We start from the raw sequence: 22101 nt of genomic DNA, 5'->3' as shown, positions 1-22101 counted from the left end.
TGAGGGCTGAGAATATGTGAATCAAGGCAGAGAAAATAGACAGTGTGCTGGGCAAATCATGCATTAGAAATGAGAAGTCACTCATTAATACATTTCCTGAGAGGTCACTATTGACTTAAGTTTATTACTGAACTAGTCACATAGAATGAACACTTAAGTGTAAGTTATACTTCTGCGTCGAATCGACAGCGTAGGTGACAGCGTAGGCTACGGTGCTACACAGAAGCTACGCCGTCTCCTGACGTGCACCTCCTCAAAAATGTAACTACACGTCGAGTCGACGCAGACCGTAAGCACTGTGATTGGTCGGCTGGGTAGCCTCGCAATGCTTCCGAGCCGACTGGAAGTACCCCGCGCTTTGAAGTAACTTTTACTAGCGGCCAAAACTGCAACTGTAACACACTGAATCAATATATTTGACCATCGCAACCCGAGCGAAATGACTCGAATGTGATCCATTTGGTCTGTAACATTTGAAAAGGCTACACCAGCTGCACGTATACAATTTTACCCCCATTTACGTTAGCAGAGTGCTAAACCGGAAGTTAGCCTGCTCGGCCGGCAAGAGTCAACACAGTGGACGCTGTAGCGCTACTGCCGACTAGCGTTTGGGGGTGTAATTGCAGAATGACGGACACACCTACGCACAAGTATAAATGCATGGCTACCTGCGTAGCCTACGGCGGAGGTACGCAAGTAGACCCTACGCAGGAGTATAAATGGGCCTTTAGTTAGGCTGTGGAGCCTAATCTGCATGCAAGGCTGTTGAAACGTCAGAGGTAAATATGTGATCAGAAACAACTCTCACCACTCAATGGGATATGGTAATTATTTCAATACAGCATGTTTTTAAAGACTTATAGGCAGAGCATTCAAACATGATGGTATAAATGAAACAGACCAAGCAAACACAGGTAGGAAAAGCCCTCACCATGACCCAAAGTGATCGATCACACAATTGCAGACTTCCACCTCCATGAGCAAAAGGGTTTATTCTCAAGAGGGCTGATAAAAAGACAATGTTCAACAGCTGTTTCCCATTTTCCAGTATTTTTCAGGTCAATAAAGATTAACCTAATAATTACTGTACCATCTGTTCATGGGTTACTAATGAAGCAACACTTACAAAACTTACAATAACATTAGAAAATTACAAGCATTACAATTATTTTATGATATGTTACATGCCAGGGAGGTTCAAGCAAGCAATTTGACTGGAGACATGCATGACTGATAGCTGCACCTTATCTGTTTCCATGACAGCAGTAATAAACAGTAGGCAGAATGAGAGTTTGCAGAACCGTTTTCAGACAGTCTGTATTCGTTTAACACCCATTATGGCTGGGTACTTTGGTGATGCTGCTGTGTTTAGATACATCTTGTACCTCTTGCATAACCAGCAACATCAGCTCAGATTTATAACTAGACTAACTATAATTCTAAATTATAATGTGCTTATGATGCATTATACTGCATTCGATATGTGTTATGAGCAACACATTGAATTTGGTAACGGACATTATTCTTTGGTTATATACAAAAAACAAGTTAAAAACAGTTATTGGTTGAGAAACATGGCTCTGAGTATTGATGACCATTACTAACAGTGAAATGACCAAATAACCTTAACTGTGGATCAAAGGTTTTTAGGCTCAGTTTTATGTGAAAACGTAACATAGCGTAACATTGATTCCCAATAGAAATGATTAACAATATATCCAATTCAGCTGGATCACTTGTAATTCTGCCCGAGACAATAAATTGTCATGCATTCACTGGAATCCATCTGTGATATTTACAATCCAATCTTTGCAAACATGTAATTTATGCTCTTATACTTCAGACTTTGCCAGTTTTTCATTCATCACAGCTGACATCTCCCATGAGCAGAATATGGGCGGGAAACCAAACCACTGCTATCTCTGTATGAAATATGAACAATTTCACAATTTAAATGTGCGAAAGGGTTTTGGCAGAGTGCTGATGGCATGCGCACATGTGCATACAAATGTAACTTGCACCACGTTCGGCATAAGTGAAATGATGTGGTTGAAGATAGCGGCACCAAGCTTTTCAGTCAATATCCCTGCCGCCTCTGAGGCTAGGGACCATTAGGACCAGTGAGCCAAGTAAAGTGACTCTGATGTGAAATGACAGGGGCATTCACAGAAGCTGTCCTACCGTTTCCCTCATTGTCATTCACACACACAGCCGCACGACATTGCAGCTACACTCACATCATACTGTTGCTTTGTTTTTAAAAATGTATTGATTCATTAGTTCAGCAGATCAATGAAGCCTCTCAGTTCCTAAAATATGTCAATATTTTCCAGGTCTTGTCATCATCCTAATCAGCCAATTGCTGTGTGAGTTATGAAGACTGTCTCTGATGCTTTGAAGTATCCCATGAATTATACTGACAATCTACATACATAATGAATGACAACTGACAATAAATAGTTCAGAAATGCCTGGAAAGTGCACTGTGTAGACAATATTCTTGCATAACTTAGCTTTTTCAAACTGTTGCTTTAATAAGAACATCTATACTGCAACAAGAGCACATATTGTAGGTCTTTCAAATGGGCGTTGCCTCATGTCACTAATCACCATATCCTTTGTATGCTGTTGCACAATGTGGTTGAATGATGATCATGATAGGGCATGGCTGGTGATATAGGCTACAGCTTTCCAAGACTTAGGCCTCCTGCAGAGTAATCCCTCCTAAAACTCAAGTTTCACACCTTTTTGCATAAGATTTAATGTGCCATCACACAGCTGGAGTGATCATTAACTTTGAGTTAATTATGAACTGACTCAAAGTCTCAAAGAGGGAAATATCTTGCTTTTACAAGAAATTTTGTTTATGTCTAAAAACCTCGCTAATGATCATATAACCACTGCCATGTGGATCCGGCAGCTTAATATTTATCACTGTTGCTTGTTTACCTGCAGACCTATTATGCTAAGTAAGCACAACAAGCAGACGGGGGTGGGGTTCTTCTGCACTCTAACAAAACTTTTTTTATTTTCGGCGTACTGAATCATGCTGTGGAATATAATGATGATACGTCCCTACCTCTCTCCTCCTGCTCTCTGCCCCGGGTCTGGTGATAAGCGCCGTATCACCACACACCACGGCCGCGTCCTCCACGAACACGCAGTCCGGGAGCGACTCGTCCGCGGGGAGCTCGACCACCTCCAGCCCGAGCCTTGTCCCCAGGACCTCGACGTACGCCTCGTGCTCCCTCTGCGCCTTGGCCAGGTCCACGTCCGACTGGCTGCTCCGGAGCGCTTCTTTGGTCAGGGACGCAGGGATTCCCCGGACGACGGCGTGGGTGTAATGACCAAAACCTGCCATTAAACCAGCCATGTTTAGCTTTCCCTTTACTTGGCACGCTCAAATCTGGAAAAAAAAAGGACTGAAAAACACCCAAACAGACAACTCAGCGAATGAATGAGAGAAACTGCTATCAGTTATCCCGATGCTGCCTGGCTTGCATATGTGTTCCCTGTTAGTTTGTTGGGTTTTTATTCTTTATTTACAGTAGCCTGCACACACAGTGTCAGTCAGCCCTGCTCCTGTCTCCAGGCGAGCGACGGCGCTTCGGTGACGCGCACCGACCATCACGTGTAGCGTACGAGACTGTCAGCCTTTAGTGAGGCGTTCAGCCCAGTGACAGTCTGAAACAACATATGGCTCAATCAATTCCATTCTGAACCAGCAACCACCACAGCCTGCAAGCCAAACTCTTTCGTGCATTAAAAGTCTAAGAATATAGAATAGTTCCTCATGTAACACATCCCAGATTATTTAGCAATATTTATAGGAATTACCTGTGGTAATTAGTTGATTTATAGATTAGTCAGTCAACAGAAAATAATCTGTAAATATTTTTATGGATTAATCGTAATTTTTCAAGCAAAAATGCAAAACTCGACCTTGTTCTGCTTCTCAGTTTAAACTATTCACTGTTTTTTTGTCTTATTTGATAGACTAAAAAACAGAAAATCCTTGGGTATTGGACTGTTGGTTGGATAAAACAAGCAATTTGGAAACATCATGGTGAGCTTTAGGAAACTGTGGCCAGCATTATTTATATATTTTCTGTTTTAATGATTGTTAAAACGATTAATCAGAGAAATATGAATTGGTACAATCAACAGTGATTGTAGGCATTTGTGTTTCTATCCAAGCACTGATGACTGTATTTGGACCATTCCTCCGGTACATTTTGCTGCATAATAGTGAGAATTATATATGGTGGGTTCTGGAATTATGTCACTTTGACTTAAGATGACTGATATCAAGAACATAAGAAATCATTTGTTAAGAATATGAGACACATGGATGCAGATCATTCCTACATGTTCTGGTCATGTGAAAAGATGAACATTTTAGGAAAATATATGAGGTTATATTTTAGGTTCTATTGTGATGTGATAATAGTAGTAAAAATGAAGCAACTTGTCTCCATGTTGACTTTTACTGGTTCCCTGTAAAAAGGACAGTGAACCACTGCTGGGAACTCCTTGACTTAAACAATGAATGGGCATATATTATTATATATATTATATATTTGTAGTGGAAATTTTAGGGGAAATTGATCTTTACTGAAAAAAATACAAATGTTAATGTATCTGGATCTGCATAAAACTAAGGCCAGAAAGACAGTAGGGTAAGAAATGTATACCTTATTTGATTCCCATGCTTTGTTGATGCTTTTATAAAATTTTGTTTCAACGGTTACAAATAAAAAGCAAGAAAGAAAGAGCACCGGATTTGCAGACATACAAGTATGTAACTGCTTCACTCCTGGCAGACTTTATGAAACAATGTACACAAACTTCAAGGGCAAAGAACATATATCAAGGAGGATCTCTGCTTGTCCTGCAGTGTGAGAAGCCTAGGGTAAGAAGAGCGTCAAAGGAAGAGCTGTGTTAGTAAGTGTGTTTGGGAGGAGGAAGGGAGGTTGTGGGGGCGATATTCCCTATGGTGCCATCTAAGGAAGGCTCTGGACCCGGTGAAGCTGTCTGAATAGATGGAATGTTTCTTCAGACGTCCCAGAAACACATTCTTCCACTGCAGGACCTCAGTTTGTCTATTCTTGTTCCAAATTCACTCAATTATTTCCAACTGCTCTAAACATTCCAGGAGCCCCACATTCCTTTTTCCACTCCAGCCAGGATCACCAACCACTGCCCTCCTCCCAACACTAACACCTGCCCACACCCAGACTTTTTTCCCCAATCATTCCTCATCATGGATGGACGTGGCCAAAGAAAAGACCTCTCTCTTTCTCTTTTCTCTCCGTGCTGAGGAATTTGGGTTACTTTAGATGAAGGAAAGCCCTCATACTTCAGGCACACCTGGCTGGTACATTGTGCAGCTATAAAAGAAATGACTGAAAGCGGACACGATCCTCCAGCTGCGAAAGAAGTAGGCACAGAAAGCAGCACCTCTTATTTGTCTGGTATGATTGGACTCACGATGAGATCCTAGATGTCTAAAGTGACACAGACATGCGTGATTACACAGGTGCACAGACTCTAACTCTAAGCAGTCAGGCACATTTATGAACCCTATTACCACAGAACGTAAAGTGATGAAATGACATGAGATGAAATGATGCAACTGATGTTTCTAGGTGGAACTAATTGTATCTGGAGGCATTTCAACAGCTACAATTGGGTCCAAAGATGTTCAGCTAAGAAACTTAGTTTCTCTGCATTCAACAGCAATAGACAAGACATGTTTCATTTAGAGACATCACCATGTAGGGATATCAAGTATTGAGAGATGGACTAACACATTATTTTTGGTGTTATCATGGGATTTGTTAATTATAACTAAATATAAAATATTTCCATCCATATCCTTTATTAAGTATTGTATTTATAAAGGAAGTATCTGAAACTGTGCAATCCAAAAAAGCTGATGACAACACCTGATCACTCAATAACTCCTGGAATGCACTGAGTACCACAGATTGATAATATTGCATCAGAGTATTCGAAAGAGAATTTTACCTGATGAAGATGTCTTTATTATAACCAATTTAGACAAAAATGGCAAGCATGTTTCCACACAATCATAGCTGGTGATTACATTTTTGACAAAGAGGAGGTTCCTCTTTTGTAATTTTTTGACAAAGCTGTAGATTACTCTGATTTGTACACTAAGGGATTAATATGTGAATTTTAACTTACCGTATTTTATTAAGATTCCCCTCCAGACTGTCAGGTTTGCACCCCAACAGCTGATTAGAGTCTATCTCAAAAATATATCAAGTCTGAAACTAAGAAGAGACTAGATATGCAATCTAGCTTACATAGCAAACAGATCTGCATCAACATAAGATTTGTCAGAGATTTTAGAACCATTCAACAATGGCCACGTGGAGGAATATACACTTTTACTTTTACTAAATTCATCCATTACCACACAGTGAGTGTTTTGAAGATGATGTATGTAGTCAAGAATGCAAAATAAGGAATATTATTTTCTTGTTTTAGCCAACACACAAGTACATTTGCTTGCACAAGAACTACAAGTTCTAGCTACTAACTTCTTCACTGGCACTGGCATGTTAAATAGAATATCTTAATTAATTGCACCTTTTCCAAGACATTTTGCTGCACAAGCATGCTAAAAACACCTTTACCTTCATTGTGTTAGCCACATCCCAGCTCAGGGATAACTACAATCCTATTGAACAGACGCACAATGAAAGTATATCAAAATATCCTGAACACCACGAGAGACACTAACAGGAGATATGCCATAGCCATGTACTAGATGTATGCACAAGTTCACAGACCGAGATGGACTGCTGGTAGAATATGTCTGACTTCTTTGGAATTGTTTCCAAAGTAAAAATATGCACCCTGCAGCTTTAGGCAGAAACTGCCCCAAAATAATCTTGGAGGAAGAAATTACACAATACCAAATCTGAAGAAACAACAAGATTATGAAATAGCCATCCTCCCTCAAGGCCTTTTCATTTATGTCAAGATAACAAAAACACAATGGCAGAACACATCGACTGCACCTTTTTACCCCTTTAAAGAATAAGCTAAACTTGCTGACAAAAGATGCATAAACAACTCCTGTGAAATTCATGCAGAGTTGGTCTTCCCACAGCCTTTTTAGATCCATATTCCTTCAGAACTTGACTCAGTAATTTAATCCTTGGCCTCATCTCTGCCCTCATTCACACAAGAACGACCCATAACTCAGCAGACTTCCTGCTGCTCCATGAGCTGACAGAGAAAAGAAGTGTTGCTAGTACACACTGCATACGAGTTATGACATTTATCTTGAATATACTACAATGGAATCTGTTGTTTAAACATGTCGGACTGTCCTGTTCTTTTCCATCTGTCACATAGACATAAATGGGGAGACTGAGGGCTCCTCACCACAGACTTCCTGAGAACCGACAGTGAACTGCTGGCTCTTCAACTGTGAGTGCTCCTGGTAAGATCTGACAATGGGTTTCCATTACATTGAGCCGCAGCACAACACACAATCTCTCAAACTCTGGTGAACAGTGAAATCACTTAAGCATCCCAGCTGGATGCTGTGGAGCTACTCAGATAACTACAGAGCTACAGAGCTGTGAGCATAACCCAGCGATAATTTCTGGGAAGGAGAGAGACCCCATCCTCTGGGGGGCATAAGGAGTGTGCACTGTATGTTGTATGTGTGGGGTGATAGGGCAGCCATAGTGGAAATAATTATGCCAGGGCAATTGCAACACAGAGATGAGTGTGCTGCTTTTGGAATATTACCTGAACTGAATGGATAATTAAGGAATGAAGATTACTGTAATATTATTCTCCGTTGACGTACAATGACAACTCTGTTTCCTATCACTGTAACACATGAGCGGATGCACACATGCAGCCATACACATAGACTCACATAAAGTATGCACATACACACTTGAGAGACTTTAGTTCAACATAGCAGAGGACAGTCAAACAAAACATGACATTACAGTATACCATTGCTGCATGGTAAAAGCCCATGTCTTTCAAACTCTATGGCCACATTTGTCACTCAGGCTTTCTGTTAAAGACATTTTGTCTCCAAGCACAAACTGAGATGATCATATAATCAGGGTTACTTTGTAAAGGTCCCAGAGTCATAAAGTACATTTTACAACTGTTTTCACAGGCTGAGTTGTTGATGTTGACGTCTGTGACAGGCAAATGGACACACACATAATATGGCATAATACAGCTTGGAAATACGAAATACACACAAGAAACCATTGCACATGTGTGCTCACACAGACACACCCCCTATCCAAATAGGCTGAACACACCTCCAGTCCAAATACTCGATACAGGCTGCATGGATCTGTTCACAATGTAATCATATTAATATCATATCTGATGTATGCAGTGTTTAGTGACATTTGTCATTAAAAAAAAACTATAACTCACAACCCAAGCCCAGACAGCCCGCCTGCAGAGACCTACAGTCAAGATTACTTTAAGTTTCAAAAAGCTTCAGTGTCACATCGGGTACAAAGAGACCCACAAATAAGAAAAAGAAAAAGAAACACTAACCGGAGTTATTTACTTTTGCTGAATGAACAGAATCTTTTAATAATAAATTTTAGCTTCTATTACTCATGTTCATTTAACTGGAGTGCGATGATGATTCCCGGTTTTGCGGGTAAAAGCTGTTCATTAACTCATCAAAGTCAACTAACGTCCACAGATTAAACTGACAAACAAAATAAGTACAAACTCACCGGAGAAGTTCTCCAGCCGTCTTGTTGGACTGCTGCTGTCTCAGTATATCGTCATGGTAAAACTACACATGATAATATATGGGAGAGAGAAGTGAAATGTCCGCTGCTATAAACACAAATAAACACTCTTCCCTTATGAAAAATGTCCTCTTTGGAATCTGCCAGCCGTTCATGGCAATAATAATGGTTATATGTTGCGTCTTTACGCACTTCGTTTCCATCTGGTGAAAGTTTTCATCAATCGGAATAATTTGAAAACTTCGGTGGAAGTGACTTATTGAGACCCCTTGTGTAAAAAAGTAGAGACAAAGACCAAGTATTTGTCTCCCCCCACCAACACCACAACATCTCTTGTGGAAAATTGGATTACCTAAAACGGGTCCCACTCCCCCACACCCCCATCCCGAAACGTGATGGACAGATTGCGTGAAAAGTCAAATTGCCTCAAGGAATGAATGCAAAGGAATTTCCCTGCATGAAGAACACATTTAACAAGCCTTAAAGCTGTCAGGAATGCTTTGTGGTCTGCTGGCCAAAGAGAGGGAAATATGTTAATAATGTAGGCTACTGCCATACCAAATATGGCAATATTGTTACGTCTGAGCTCTGGTGCGCATCTGGAAACGCTTAGCTCCTCCGAATAAAGGCACTGGAAAGCCAGAAATAGACGCTGTTAAACGTATTTCTGCCCACACCTTTAGACTCATAGAGAAAGACCTACAGCTATTTTAAACGTGGCCACTGCAACATGGTATTAAAGTGTATTTAACAAATTCCTTTCTCGCCTCTATCAGCAAAAGCATTACTGACAAAAAAAAATACGAGTAGCCTAATAAACCTGGGGGACACAACTGATACTGAAATAAGTTTACAGAAACAGTATAATACTTTTTCTATACTATGGGGCATTTCTTGAGGATATCCCCTGGCATGTTTTTAAAAAATATTTTTAATCACAGCATAACAGAAGCAAGCACTTTCAAAACTTAAAACATGTCACCTGATGCATTAAAACCAAGAAGTTATACAATATCCAATGACCTCTTTTAGTCACGTTTGCATAAAGTGAAAGGAGGTGAAAAATAAAGCACCTAAGCGGCGCAATAAAGAACCTTAACGACACTACTTCTAGAGGAAAAGTCCACTGAACTTGAGTTGATAGATGTGAGAAGCGAGCAGAGGAAGAAAATAAAAGGGGGATAAACAAGAAGGGAAAAATGTGAGACGGAAAAGTGCGTTCATATGGGATCCAGGGGGGAAAAATCCATTTGAGAAAGAAAAAAAGAGAAAGGTTTAGACAGGGTGGAGCTTATGTCTTAGATGGAAAATGCGCCGAGAAACATTCCTGGCATAGTTTGGGAACAGTTCAGCAGGCAGCCCAGGAACGACGTCAGCTTTCCACTACGATATAAAAGTCCGGAGGTGGCTGGACCTCAGCAGACTGCAACCGCTTTACCGAAAGCTTCTTACTCTAAAAGGAGCCTCTAACACTAGAGACTACCAGCAAACAAATCAAAAGACGATTGGGTGAGGGAATACCTAAGGACTCCTCCGAAGAAAGACTATATCTACTTTTAATAAAACTGGGACCAGGATTCCTCTAGAACGAGCAGAAGAAAATTTATCCAAGATGCTGATGCTTACTGTTGTCGTTACCTTCCTTGGAAGCCTCAACTTGGTGAGTTATTTCTCCATTTCAATCTGAAAGAGAAACATTTCAGCAGGAATAATGTTCTTTATTTAGTGTAACGCAAGGAGAAATACACACATGTTGGTTTTAACGGGACGAAATGCTGAGAGATTTACTAGTTTTTGGATACTCTGTGTAGCATGACTTCAAAAGCTTCAGTCTTTGATAGATTTTGTTGTTGGTTGTGCAGGTCTTCTCCTCCTCCTCCTCCTCCTGCCTCTCTGTGTGTGAGTGTCCGCTGGAGATGCCCAAGTGCGCACCCGGAGTGAGCGTTGTCCTGGACGGCTGCGGCTGCTGCAAAGTTTGCGCCAGGCAGCTGAACGAGGACTGCAGCTTGACCGAGCCTTGTGACCACACTAAAGGGCTGGAGTGTAACTTTGGGGCCAGCTTTGCTGCTGCTACTACTCGTGGCATCTGCCGAGGTATGCATACAGACCATCCAGCTTCTGCATGCTTTGGAATTAGTTTGAAGTAGTATTTTTAAATAAGGAGACTTGATTCAGGAGTATAGGACCCTGTGTGATTTCAACACTGTGGAATACAGATAGAAAGAAACTCCTCAGGCAGCCTCTAGAATTTCACAGTTTAGGTGATCCTTACCTGGCAGCTATATGAAGTCTTCAGCAGAGTCTCTGAGCAGCACAGCAAAGAATAACAATCCTTTCCTCTTTTTTTTTTCTCACGCTGAAGCCAAGTCAGAGGGTAGACCCTGCGAGTACAACAGCAGGATCTACCAGAACGGAGAGAGCTTCCAGCCCAACTGTAAACACCAGTGCACATGTATCGATGGGGCAGTGGGATGTGTCCCGCTGTGCCCACAGGAGCTCTCCCTGCCCAACCTGGGCTGTGCCAACCCCAGACTGGTCAAGGTAGCAGGCCAGTGCTGTGAAGAGTGGGTGTGTAATGATGGCAAGCAGACAGACACCCCAGAGAGGATCTTTGGCAAAGACACGTTGACTGATGAGCTGGAAAGAGACCTCACCAACAAGAACGAGCTCATTACTATTGTCAAGGGAGGACTCAAGTCTCTACCTGGTAAGAAAGACTTTCATCCTGGAAATAATTTGTTTTTTTTCTGAATATAATTACATAGAAGATCTTAAAATATGCAAGTTTCTAAGATGCTAATGTTTCTTATTTATTTTTTTTAATGACAGCATTCAGAGCACAGCCTGAAGTCCACATGTTTGACAGCCAGAAGTGCATCGTCCAAACCACACCCTGGTCCCAGTGCTCCAAGAGCTGTGGAACCGGCATCTCCACTAGAGTCACGAACAACAACAGCGAGTGCAAGTTGGTCAAAGAGACAAGAATCTGTGAAGTGCGACCGTGCACCCAGTCACCTTACTCCAGTCTGAAGGTAAGCTTAAGCCACCATGTTTGAATGTGATGGAAGCATTCATGATATTGAAACTGCATAACTTCTGGGTCTGAGTGCACAACTAATCTCCATCTCCTTCTTTATTCCTCTGCAGAAAGGAAAGAAGTGCAGCAGAACCAAGAAATCCAGCCAGCCAGTGAAGTTCACCTACGCCGGCTGCTCCAGCCTGAAGAAGTACAGGCCCAAATACTGCGGAGCCTGTGTGGACGGCCGCTGCTGCACCCCCCATGACACCAGAACCATCCGTGTCAAGTTCCGCTGTGAGGATGGCGAGACCTTCAACAAGAACATCATGATGATCGAGTCCTGCAAGTGCACGTACAACTGTCCCCATGCCAGCGAAGCCTCCTATCCCTTCTACCGCCTCTTCAATGACATCCACAAGTTCAGAGACTAATTGGTGAAAAACATCCAAACCCCTCAACAAGAGAAAGAGACCATCAGCAGTACTGGCAGCCAGTGGCTGTCCACATGAATGCAGGGGTGTAAATAGACTACCAATCAAATACCAGCTTCTTGTTGTAACTAGATTCCCAAGGAATTGTGGGCTTACATCATGAGGACTTAATGAAGTGCACTGTTTGCTGTGACTACATCAGCATTCTTAATTAAGAACTGCTTCATATTAATGGAGCATCAGAAGTAGCTTCGTTATGGAGCAAGATGTAATTAATATTTGTACATTTATGTTAGTCGCTGATATCAATTCACTGTGTATATTTTGATCCTTTACATCAGACATGACACAGACTGTAGACTTGTGTGTGTATATGTAGATATGCACATGCGCAACTTCAATTAGCATACCATCCTGTATCTTAAGAACAAGACACCGAAATGTAACCTCCGGACTTGTTTAACAAGTGTGTGGTTTCATTCCTTCCTGACGTGGGCATTATTGTTCATGTTTTGTGGCAGCTATTGAACTCCCTTCACGAAAAAGACAAAGCGAAACATGTCAAAGGATGAATGAATGTTGTTATTATTGTTATTAATATTATTTATCAAAAATGTAGCTACTTTATTTGGATATTATGTCATACTGGAATAAATTGTAAAATGATTTAATTTTATATGCTACAAAATAAAACTGATTTATTTATGAAATATGACACTGCTTTCACTGAGTTCAGTCTGTACGGTACAAACAAAGTACAACATTCACATGCTAAAGGCTGTGTGTGTGTGTGGGGGGGGGGGATCTAGAGAAAATCCTCCTGTTATATCATTGTGTAGACCCAACAGATTCTCAGACAGACACTGAACGGGTCAGTCTGTTCTTATATAACACAACCTTGGAGGCGCTCTCTCCTGACTTTCTGTGCTTTGGAATGCCATTCTGCAGCAAGCTAGCTTGCTTTCATTTGATCTGGCTAAGCCATACACTTGACTGATTCTGAGAGGGGGAAAAAAAGATTAAGTCCACGAGTAGCAATGAGTATGGGAGTATGCCAAGAATCTTAAGTGCTGCTCTGAATGGGCTGGGATTAGACACCATGCAAGAAGGACAATGGCTATTATTGTATACAATGGGCTGTATACAAAGAATGCATTCCCTGGGAAGCTTTTTTTCACACAGCGGACAGCACTACCAAACTGACCTAATTCATTAGCAGTTGCCTTTAAAAGTGAATTAGTTGCATTGGCCTCTGTTGGCTCTTAAACTGCAGGGGTCTGCTAAAGAGTTGTAAACAGCCCTGTGAAGTAGGGAGGGCTTAAGTCTCCCTTCCAGATTTCAGTTTAACATGCATTAAGAAATACTATTATGAGGTAGAAACAGGGGAAGAACAGGAAACAGGGCCATAGAAACTTCAAATTCAGTTTTCCAGCTACTGAAACAGTGTGTTGCAACTGTCTCAAACACCTCATGGCTCCTGCTCTGGTGTTTTCATTACTGATGTTTACCTGGTCCTGTATGTTTTATGACCCCAATGTAATATGAAATGTATAATTAAAGAACACACATCATGAAAAGGACATGCATAATTTTCTTTCTTAGGCACAGAGATGGCAGATGCTTGCACCTGGTACAAATACCTACAGTACAGTTTGAACTGGGGTAGTGAGAGCAAAGCTCAGGGGCAACGACAAGGAAGGGTTTCTTTTTTGATCCAGGTAGAGGGAGCGGCTCAGGAATGCAGCAGTGGCTCAGAAAGCAGACATCCTGATGGGCGGCAGATGTTGGAAAATATTTCAGAGCAACATGTTCACTTTAGCTAAGAAGACTTTCCAAATATACACAAAAACTCCCAAGTACTGGTGCATCCACAAAAGGTATTTTTTCTTCACAAACAACTATAAAAATGTTTCTATCTGAAGTTACATGGCACTCCTTCACAACTTTTCTGCCTAGCTGCTGGAAGGAAGTCTTAATCGAGTGTATTTAATAAGAGGTTGAGCAGGACACATTGCCTTTGATTGAGCTGCATACCGCACAGGATGTGCCCACTGAGGTTTTACAGATTGCTCACATGAAAGGCTTCTGAGGTTTTCCTAATCACAAAGATGTGTGGCTGCCCTTTGCAGCCTGGATATACAGTCCAAACACTTTCAGGGAGCCCTGTTTTTACTCTTTAACTTTCTGTTGCTTCCTAACGAAGAAAATTTCCATCTCTGCCCTTCAGAGTTCGGTAAGTGCTGTGCAATCAAACTATCATTTGTCTTGTTACCACAATGCAGCTAACTTGGTTATGTAATGGCACCTGTATGTTATGTGAGCAGTCCTTTCGGTCATCCGTAGCATTCCTTTATAATACAGACAAGCACAGTGGCGAGTTCCACAATCTCTCAGCCTCAACTCCTTCAGAGAACCAAAAGATCATGCTTGAGATCATGTGAGAAGTAAATCAGTGTCCCAGCCAACACAGAAAACCTGTAAAAACTATCACTCTCACACAGGAAAACAAGGCTCTCACACACATGCGCCCCTGCAATTAAATCACTCAGCGGCTACCTCATTCCCTGAACCCAAAATGTGTTTATATGACAAAGACATTAGCATTAAGGCTTCATCAAGCACTACGTAATCCTGTGCAACCAGAAGCTAACAGGATCGAGACTGGCCATTACAACATGCTGGAAGCTGCTGAGCACTGATGTCAGCTATTTTACAGCCCCCGGTCTATAACTTCAGGTTAATATTCACTGTTATAAGAACCCAGGGGCAAGAAGCAAGGAGGGTTAGAGGGTGGCCACCAAGTACAAATGCAGAGGCAGCCACTTGTTTTAAAAAGCACCATCTGCTGGACAAAACAGGAAAAAGCATTCTGTTTGAAATATTCTACATTCACTCACCTGATAACACCTGCAAATCTTAAATACTCATTGTTATCAAATGTGCAGCTAAAACTGGATTAACATTTGAATTATGCTGCGATGATGTATTTGCATATTACATGTTACATTTCTCAGTGAAACACAGTGATGTAAAAGACAAGTATTTGCCAAATCCTGACAGGGTGTGGGACCCTCCTGTTGCAATCAGCATGAACATACACACCAGTGACCGTGATGCAACTTCTGACACACCCATGAGATCCCCAGCTGCAATTACATAAGAATAACTGATGAGCAGGCTTAGGGGAAAATCAGAGTCAATTCCCTCCCAGGCTGTTGGATTGTTCAGTCTATCCCCAGAGGGCCGCCGGGCTACTGGAGAGATTATTTGCTCAAACAAGCTGAGCATTGATGGGAGAGGCAGCAATGAGTCTCTGGGCGTCTTGAGTCTCAGCCCAATGGAGACAATGTTGGACTGAATAATCTCCAAGGGGGCACACATCGCCAACAGCTGAGCTAATGTTGGCATATGCTGCTCTCGCTATTGTTTAAAATGGGCAGACCAATGAGATCACATAAGCAGAAGCTGTAATTTTGCATACACTACAGCTCCTTTGTTTTAGCATTTATGTTTGCCTCCAAAAACGGCTAAAAGTGTCATCATGGATATAAATTGTGAAACCTGGATTTCAAGGACTAAATGCAGAGTTGGTATAATATCACTTCCCCTGCGCTTACTGGCTTTGTCCTTCGTAAATGATATATTTACTCTGAATTAAGTTCATTTACAGCAGGCGACTCTTAAAACAAAAACAGTGTGATGCCTGTGACAACTACTTTCCAAAAGAGACAGCTACTGTCTTCTGTGTTCCATGTAAATATGCTCAAATTTGGCATTTAAACGTTTTGTAAATGTGGGTCACATAAATGCAGAGAAGCTATATTAATTTATTTCACAGATCATTTAAAACTTCACCACAATGATTGATGTCATAAAACACTATTTTCTTGGTTAGCATTTAAAAACGTGAATTGAACTCATAAGCAGTGCTTGGCCTGAGGATCAAGACTTTGCTGATGTTTCTATGGAACACTAAAGGACAAGAATGATGTATTTTCCTACTCTTTTGTCTCCCCCATGCTGGGTAATTGCAGCCTTTTTTTCCACAATTGTGATGAGATGAGGGCTAGTAAGACCTTAGTCATTTTATCGCCACCCACTTTCCGCTGAACACAAGTTCTGATTTTTTCTGCATCTTTTGATCTTTGGAGCTGACAATGGCTGTGCCATGGAAATGTAGCTAATGAGCGACAACGACTCTAGGCTTTGTGCAGTAAAAAAGTGCCCATCACAAACTGCAATTAAGTAAACACACAAAGAAATATCTATAAACTTAAGGAAAGAAGCACATACACATGCACTTACCAAATGTGGCCTTACATTAATAGCCTATATGGACTTAGCAGAATAGATGGTAAGGCAAAATGTGATGACATTCAGGATGTTGCATGAGAATACAAAATGGCATGGCATTTTAAATGTTTTTATCTCAGAGTTGTAGAGACATCATGATTATTAATCCCAGGCCAGGTGGGATATATAATCCTGTTCAGCATATTCTAGGACTGCTCTGGGGTTTCTTCCCAATTGGACAAGAACATATTCACAGAGAGGTTTTCCAGAAACATCCTGCTCAACTTTTTTGACTTCTTTTGTCAATGCGAAGGAGCAGAAGTTTCATTCCAAGCTTCCTCTTAATGTTGCGCTCCACATACTATCCCTGGAGTCATGACTATAAATGACGTTTGAAAGGTAGGTAGATATTAGGCAAGGCAAGTTTATTTGTATAGACCATTTCAACAACAAGGCAATTCAAAGTGCTTTACATATAAGCAACATAAAAAAAGGCAAACACAAAACGACAATTTAAATTAGTAAAATGCCTGCTTCACAGCCAATGCCGAGCCTTCACCAGTCTGCCTGTTGATCTCACACTACATCTTGCCTTCGTTGACTTTAAAATATTTGAACTACTACACATGGGACAGCATCTTCTTTCTTTACACTTGTTAAAGCACTTTGTAACTTGTTTTTGAAAAGTGCTCTACAAATAAGGATTATTATTATTATTATATTATCTTGGACATTTGGAGGTACTAAGTCTCATTCCATCTGCTTCACACTCAACCAGACATTACTCCAGGACATGCCAGACGCACCAACTTAACTTCAACAGCAACTATAGCCAAAAACAAGATCAAACATGACAGATCAGATGATATGACTTCAAAGTGAATCATCATTGGCCCTCAATCATCCTGCCTAAAGACAGGGCTATTTTGGACAGTCCACGACAGGCATAAATGTACACAAGTCCCCCTGCACAACTATACAGTCCCTAGGTGGTGCCCTCTCCAGGACCCCCACAAACAGACTTAAAGAAGGCTGGATACTTTTAACTGTTGAACTGCAGCGTCTCCTCTGTGGCACACAATTGTCCAGATGGAACACTGTTGTTCTTTGATGAAAAAGACACCAGTGCTCAGCCAGGGACTCATGAGTATCCCCACTTAAGGACACAGTCCAGCAGCTATCCAGGAGTTTGGTTTAAAAGCTGCTGTTGGAGGGTTTAAAGCACTGAATCTTTAACTCCCTTCATAAAAAGGGAGCTTGGGAACATCGGTTGCATATCATTCATTTTCTCTCTACCACCAATACACCAGAACCCTACACTGACTAGGCCCCCACAAGTACAGGTGCTTTTCTGTGAGGACCCATCCCAGGCCTGATTTCAGGAAATGGACCTGTATTCCCTTATCCGGCACAGTCACTTCCTCCCAGTCACTCCTGTCTGCATACAGTTAGGTCCAAGCAGATTCGATAATGTAGTAGACAGAAAATATGATCCAAAAGTCTCATGAGGCAATGGCAAGTACTTTTGACTTGGCCATGATAGCTTGAGGCTGATAAGAAAAGGACAGCAGAAAATGAGCAGCCTTTGTTGGTTCAGACTGTCAGATTGACACAAGACAGACATAAGGGAACAAGTGAATCACTTCCTGCAAACAACTTTGGGATCAGTCACAGAGGTGATTGCAGTGACAATATTGCTGGTCTGTTTATAAAAGTGATGTTAGTTTATCCTAGTTTCAATCAGCCAAAGGCTCTGCAGCATTCTGCTTAAATTTGTCCTAAATTTTAAGATTTCATAATTTAGTAATACTCATGCATTGTACAAACTACACTAAAGATACATTTAGGCTTTATCTTACGTGACCTGCATGTTAAGAGTATAGATTTATGAGGGAGCACCAAGAGCTAGACTATGAAGAGACAATAGAAAATAACTATGGTATAGTTTTTCTTTTTAGCAAAAACAGATGGCCTCATTTAGTAACACTTCTCTATGCTTGGAACTTTGTGATAAGCGAAAGCGGTTGACCTTCAATTTATAATGTGAAATATGCATGCAAAATTGTAGACTTGGATGCAGATGTGTTTGATTTTGAACACTGAGAATATTTTCCATGCATTTTGGAGGTTGTGATTGATAAATGATTCATAGTTTGCCATGTGAAAATGGGTGACATCAGAATCTGGAAACATGATTTTGTGCTTCAGTACATGCCTTTCCTGGTGCAGTTGTGCCAATTTTAATCCGTTTTTGGATAAGGCCACCACAGCAGAGATGTCCTGAAGCTGGTGTCATAAAAACCAGTTCTGCATGAAGCCCTGCCCACCAAATCAAGACAAATTAAGTGAAAACCAACTACAGAAATTTCAAAGGGCAATTTACTGAAATTGGAGGAATTATTTACAATGCCTGTGTTCCCCACAGACTAAAAACAGCTCAAATTTACTTTTAACATCAAACAGAAACAAAAGCTGAGCTTTTGTGTGGTCACATTGAGTAACTTTATTGAGATAGAAAATTAAGAGAACTGCTAAAATGAAATGGGTGGTAATTCAACACAGGCAAAGCCATGAGAAAAGAAAGAACAGATGTGTAAGCACCAGAGGTTCCTACTTTGTACTTTCATCTACTTCTTCTATATTACATTAGTTTCTACACAAAGCAAACAATCAATTTGTCTGTTAAAAAGGTACCACATATTTAAGTACTGTATGTTTTTATTCTGTATGGACAGAACAGATTTTTAAACCTATCTGACTGTAAGACAATCAGTAGTCAATATTAGTAAAACGCTCACTACTGTGGGTGGCACGAGAAGGCCCAATACAGCACCATCATAGCCATAGCCTGGCTGACACAGGCATGGCTTACTTAAATGAATAGTTTGACATTTTGGTAATTGTAGACTTTCTTGCTGACAGTTAAAAGAAACAATCAGTAACAGCGTCATAACTGTTTAGTAAATATGAAGCTACAGCAGGCAGTCGGTTAGCTTATTTCATAATAATCACTGAAAACAGTCGGACAGTAGGCCTTGATCTGTCTACCAGTGCCTTTACACCTTAAGTATAAAAACAACAATTTGTATGTGTGAGACTACTTCTGGTGGATTTTGGCAGAGGCAGGCAAGTTGGTTCCCTGTTTCAAGTCTTTATGCTAAGCTGGGTTAACCTGCTGCTGGCTTGTATTTAACAGAAAGACATGACAGTGGTATCGATCTTTTCATTGAACTGTAGGCCTAAAGTTGAATAAGCATATTTCCCAAACTGTCACACTACTGCATTAAACCTTTGCGTGGTTAAATCTTGTCAGCCCATTTTTTCAAAGATTGTATATTTCAGTATAAGGTGAAACCTGAACATTGACATTAAACTTGCACTTTATGACGAGGAGTAATGAGTTAGGGGTCTCTGAATCCTCCGTTGCAGAAGGATGCACAGTCAGATGTGAGCTCATCGCCTCTGACAGCAAAAGGGTGGAAAATGCGTCACCACGGGCCAAACATGAAAGGTAGCCTGTCCATAGGTCTTAACATCCAAAAGAGGTTAGTAGGTGTTCGAAAAACACGGGCCCCGCCAATGACCTATTCTCTCAGTTATTACTGGCACTCTTCCCTCAGCTGTTGTTGTAATAAACTAACATTAGGTAAGAATACAGTGTGTAGAGGCCCCGCATGCGTAAGAGCATTCACACAAGGAGACACCCCAGAGGTGTCAGAAAAACAAGCATGTCAACATTAACTTTTATTAGCTGATGGAAAAATGAGACTAATGGTCTTACTGAAGCTTGACAGAATGGAGAACTTTGCTGAACTTCGAAAGGTGACTGCGGCACAGCATGAGGCCGGTTTCCTTTAGTTTTCAACTAAAACAAATAGTCAACAGAGGGACGCATTACCTAATGAGTGTTAAAACACAGCTATGTCCTTTTGAGAGTAATGTGTTAAGATTACTCTCAACTATTTATACTATACTATTTTATTTATATAGCGCCAAATCACAACAAAGGTTATCTCAGAGGGCTTTTCATAAAAGAGCAGGTCTAGACCGTACTCTGATGTTATTTACAGAAGCCCAACAATTCCCACCAAGAGCAACCACTAGGCGACAGAGGTGAGGAAAAACTTCCTTTTAAGAGGCAGAACCTTGTGCAGAACCATTTAGTTTAACATTAGAAAATTACAGGTCATCCAGGTTTTAACATCCTGAAGGCACATTTGAAGTTTAGTTAAATGATGAGTTTCATCTGGCTTGATAGATATAATTGAGTATCATCTGCATAGCAATAAAACTTTAAGGAGTGTTTCCTGATAATATTGCCTAAAGGAAGCATATATAAAGTGATGAGGATTGGTCCGAGCAGATCCTTGTGGAACTCCATGACTATCGTTGGCGTACATGGAGGACTCATCGTTAACAGGTACAAACTGAAATCGATCTGATAAATAGGACTTAAACCAGCTTAGAGAGGTTCCTTTAATGCCAATGAAATGTTCCAGTCTCTGTAATAGGATCTGATGGTCAATGGTATCAAATGCAGCACTAAGATCCTTTGTCTGATGCAATTAGGAGGTCATTAGTAATTTTCACCAGTGCTGTCTCTGTGCTATGATGAACTCAAATAAACTATTGCTATGTAGAAAGTCAAACAGCTGTTTGGCAATTGCTTTCTCAAGGATCTTAGAGAGGAATGGAAGGCTAGATACAGGTCTATAGTTTGCTAAAACATCTGGATAAAGGTTGGGCTTTAGAGGTTTAATTCCAGCTACTTTTAAGTACTGTGGTACATAGCCTGTTGATAAAGATAGATTAATTATATCTAGTAGAGATGTGCTTACTAAGGGTAAAACTTCTTTAAGCAGCCTAGAAGAGGCAGGTTAATGGTTTAGATGAAGAAATTATTGAAGTTAATTGGTAAAGACTGAGGGAAGCAAAGCAGTCTAAACATATATCTGGTTTTACAGCTGTTTCTAAGGTTCCTGAGTTTAGAGATATGTCGGCGCCAGTTGAGGGCAGGTCTCGATGAATTTTGATTCTAAAAGTTAGAATTTTATAATTAAAGAAGCTCATGAAGTCGTAATAACTGAGAGCTATGGGAATACATGGCTCAATAGAACTGTAACTGTCAGCCTGGCTACAGTGCTGAAAAGAAACCTGGGGTTGTTTCAATTTTGCTCTATTAATGATGAGTAGTCATCATTTGTATCGTGTTTTTCAAGACAAGTTAAAAAAAGTAATAAAAATACAAAAAGTTAAACACATTAAACCAATATTAAAGGCCATTTGTTCACAAACAAGCTTCATCAGCAGAGTTTGTCCAGTTGAGGTGAAAACAGAAGATCCTTTTTTCTGAACACAAGGATTTATCATCCATGCTGGCTTAAACATTGTGTTTCACGGTGCACTGCATTGTCCATGATCTTTGTAGTCCATTTATTAGGTGTTCTGGAGCTTACAATCATTCATGATCACAGGGTTCATAAAATTCACTTTTAAAGCTCCATCTCCATCTGTTCATAATGATCAAATCATTCAGGAGTCTGATTGAGGAGTCCAGTTAGAGCAAATTTCC

At 40.7% G+C, this 22101-nt stretch overlaps 2 protein-coding genes across 5 annotated transcripts in view; one reads left to right on the top strand and one right to left on the bottom strand.

The window, feature by feature from the left end:
* ddah1 (dimethylarginine dimethylaminohydrolase 1) overlaps positions 1-9104 on the bottom strand; it is a 113646-nt gene extending 104542 nt beyond the window's left edge. For 2 of the 4 annotated variants that reach the window (XR_006825098.1, XR_006825097.1), the window contains exon 1: positions 3080-3640. Coding sequence is in view for 1 of the 4 variants with exons in the window: in XM_046049363.1 (XP_045905319.1) it covers positions 3080-3373 (294 nt within the window). In the remaining 3 variants the exon portion in view is untranslated. Of the gene's footprint in view, positions 1-3079; positions 3641-8768 lie in introns of those variants that run through there. The other 2 variants (XM_046049365.1, XM_046049363.1) reach the window with 2 other exon arrangements.
* Positions 9105-10218: 1114 nt separating this feature from the next.
* On the top strand, positions 10219-12951 carry ccn1 (cellular communication network factor 1). The gene is made up of 5 exons (XM_046050717.1): positions 10219-10446; positions 10649-10880; positions 11149-11493; positions 11616-11818; positions 11934-12951. Exons 1-5 carry the CDS (start codon positions 10399-10401, stop codon positions 12234-12236), a joined length of 1131 nt encoding a protein of 376 aa, XP_045906673.1. The 5' UTR covers positions 10219-10398; the 3' UTR covers positions 12237-12951.
* Positions 12952-22101: the final 9150 nt, after the last annotated feature.

The sequence above is a fragment of the Micropterus dolomieu genome, linkage group LG05 (assembly GCF_021292245.1).
Source record: "Micropterus dolomieu isolate WLL.071019.BEF.003 ecotype Adirondacks linkage group LG05, ASM2129224v1, whole genome shotgun sequence".
Lineage (NCBI taxonomy): Eukaryota > Metazoa > Chordata > Actinopteri > Centrarchiformes > Centrarchidae > Micropterus > Micropterus dolomieu.
The sequence above is the reverse complement of the archived record's forward strand: the minus strand, read 5'-3'. Positions and strand labels throughout refer to the sequence as shown.

Coding starts and splice junctions, on each gene's coding strand:
- ccn1 (XM_046050717.1), top strand. CDS start 10,399: ATGCTGATGCTTACTGTTGTCGTTACCTTCCTTGGAAGCCTCAACTTG. Junction 11,494..11,615: donor AGGACTCAAGTCTCTACCTG/GTAAGAAAGACT, acceptor TTTTAATGACAG/CATTCAGAGCACAGCCTGAA. Junction 11,819..11,933: donor CACCTTACTCCAGTCTGAAG/GTAAGCTTAAGC, acceptor ATTCCTCTGCAG/AAAGGAAAGAAGTGCAGCAG.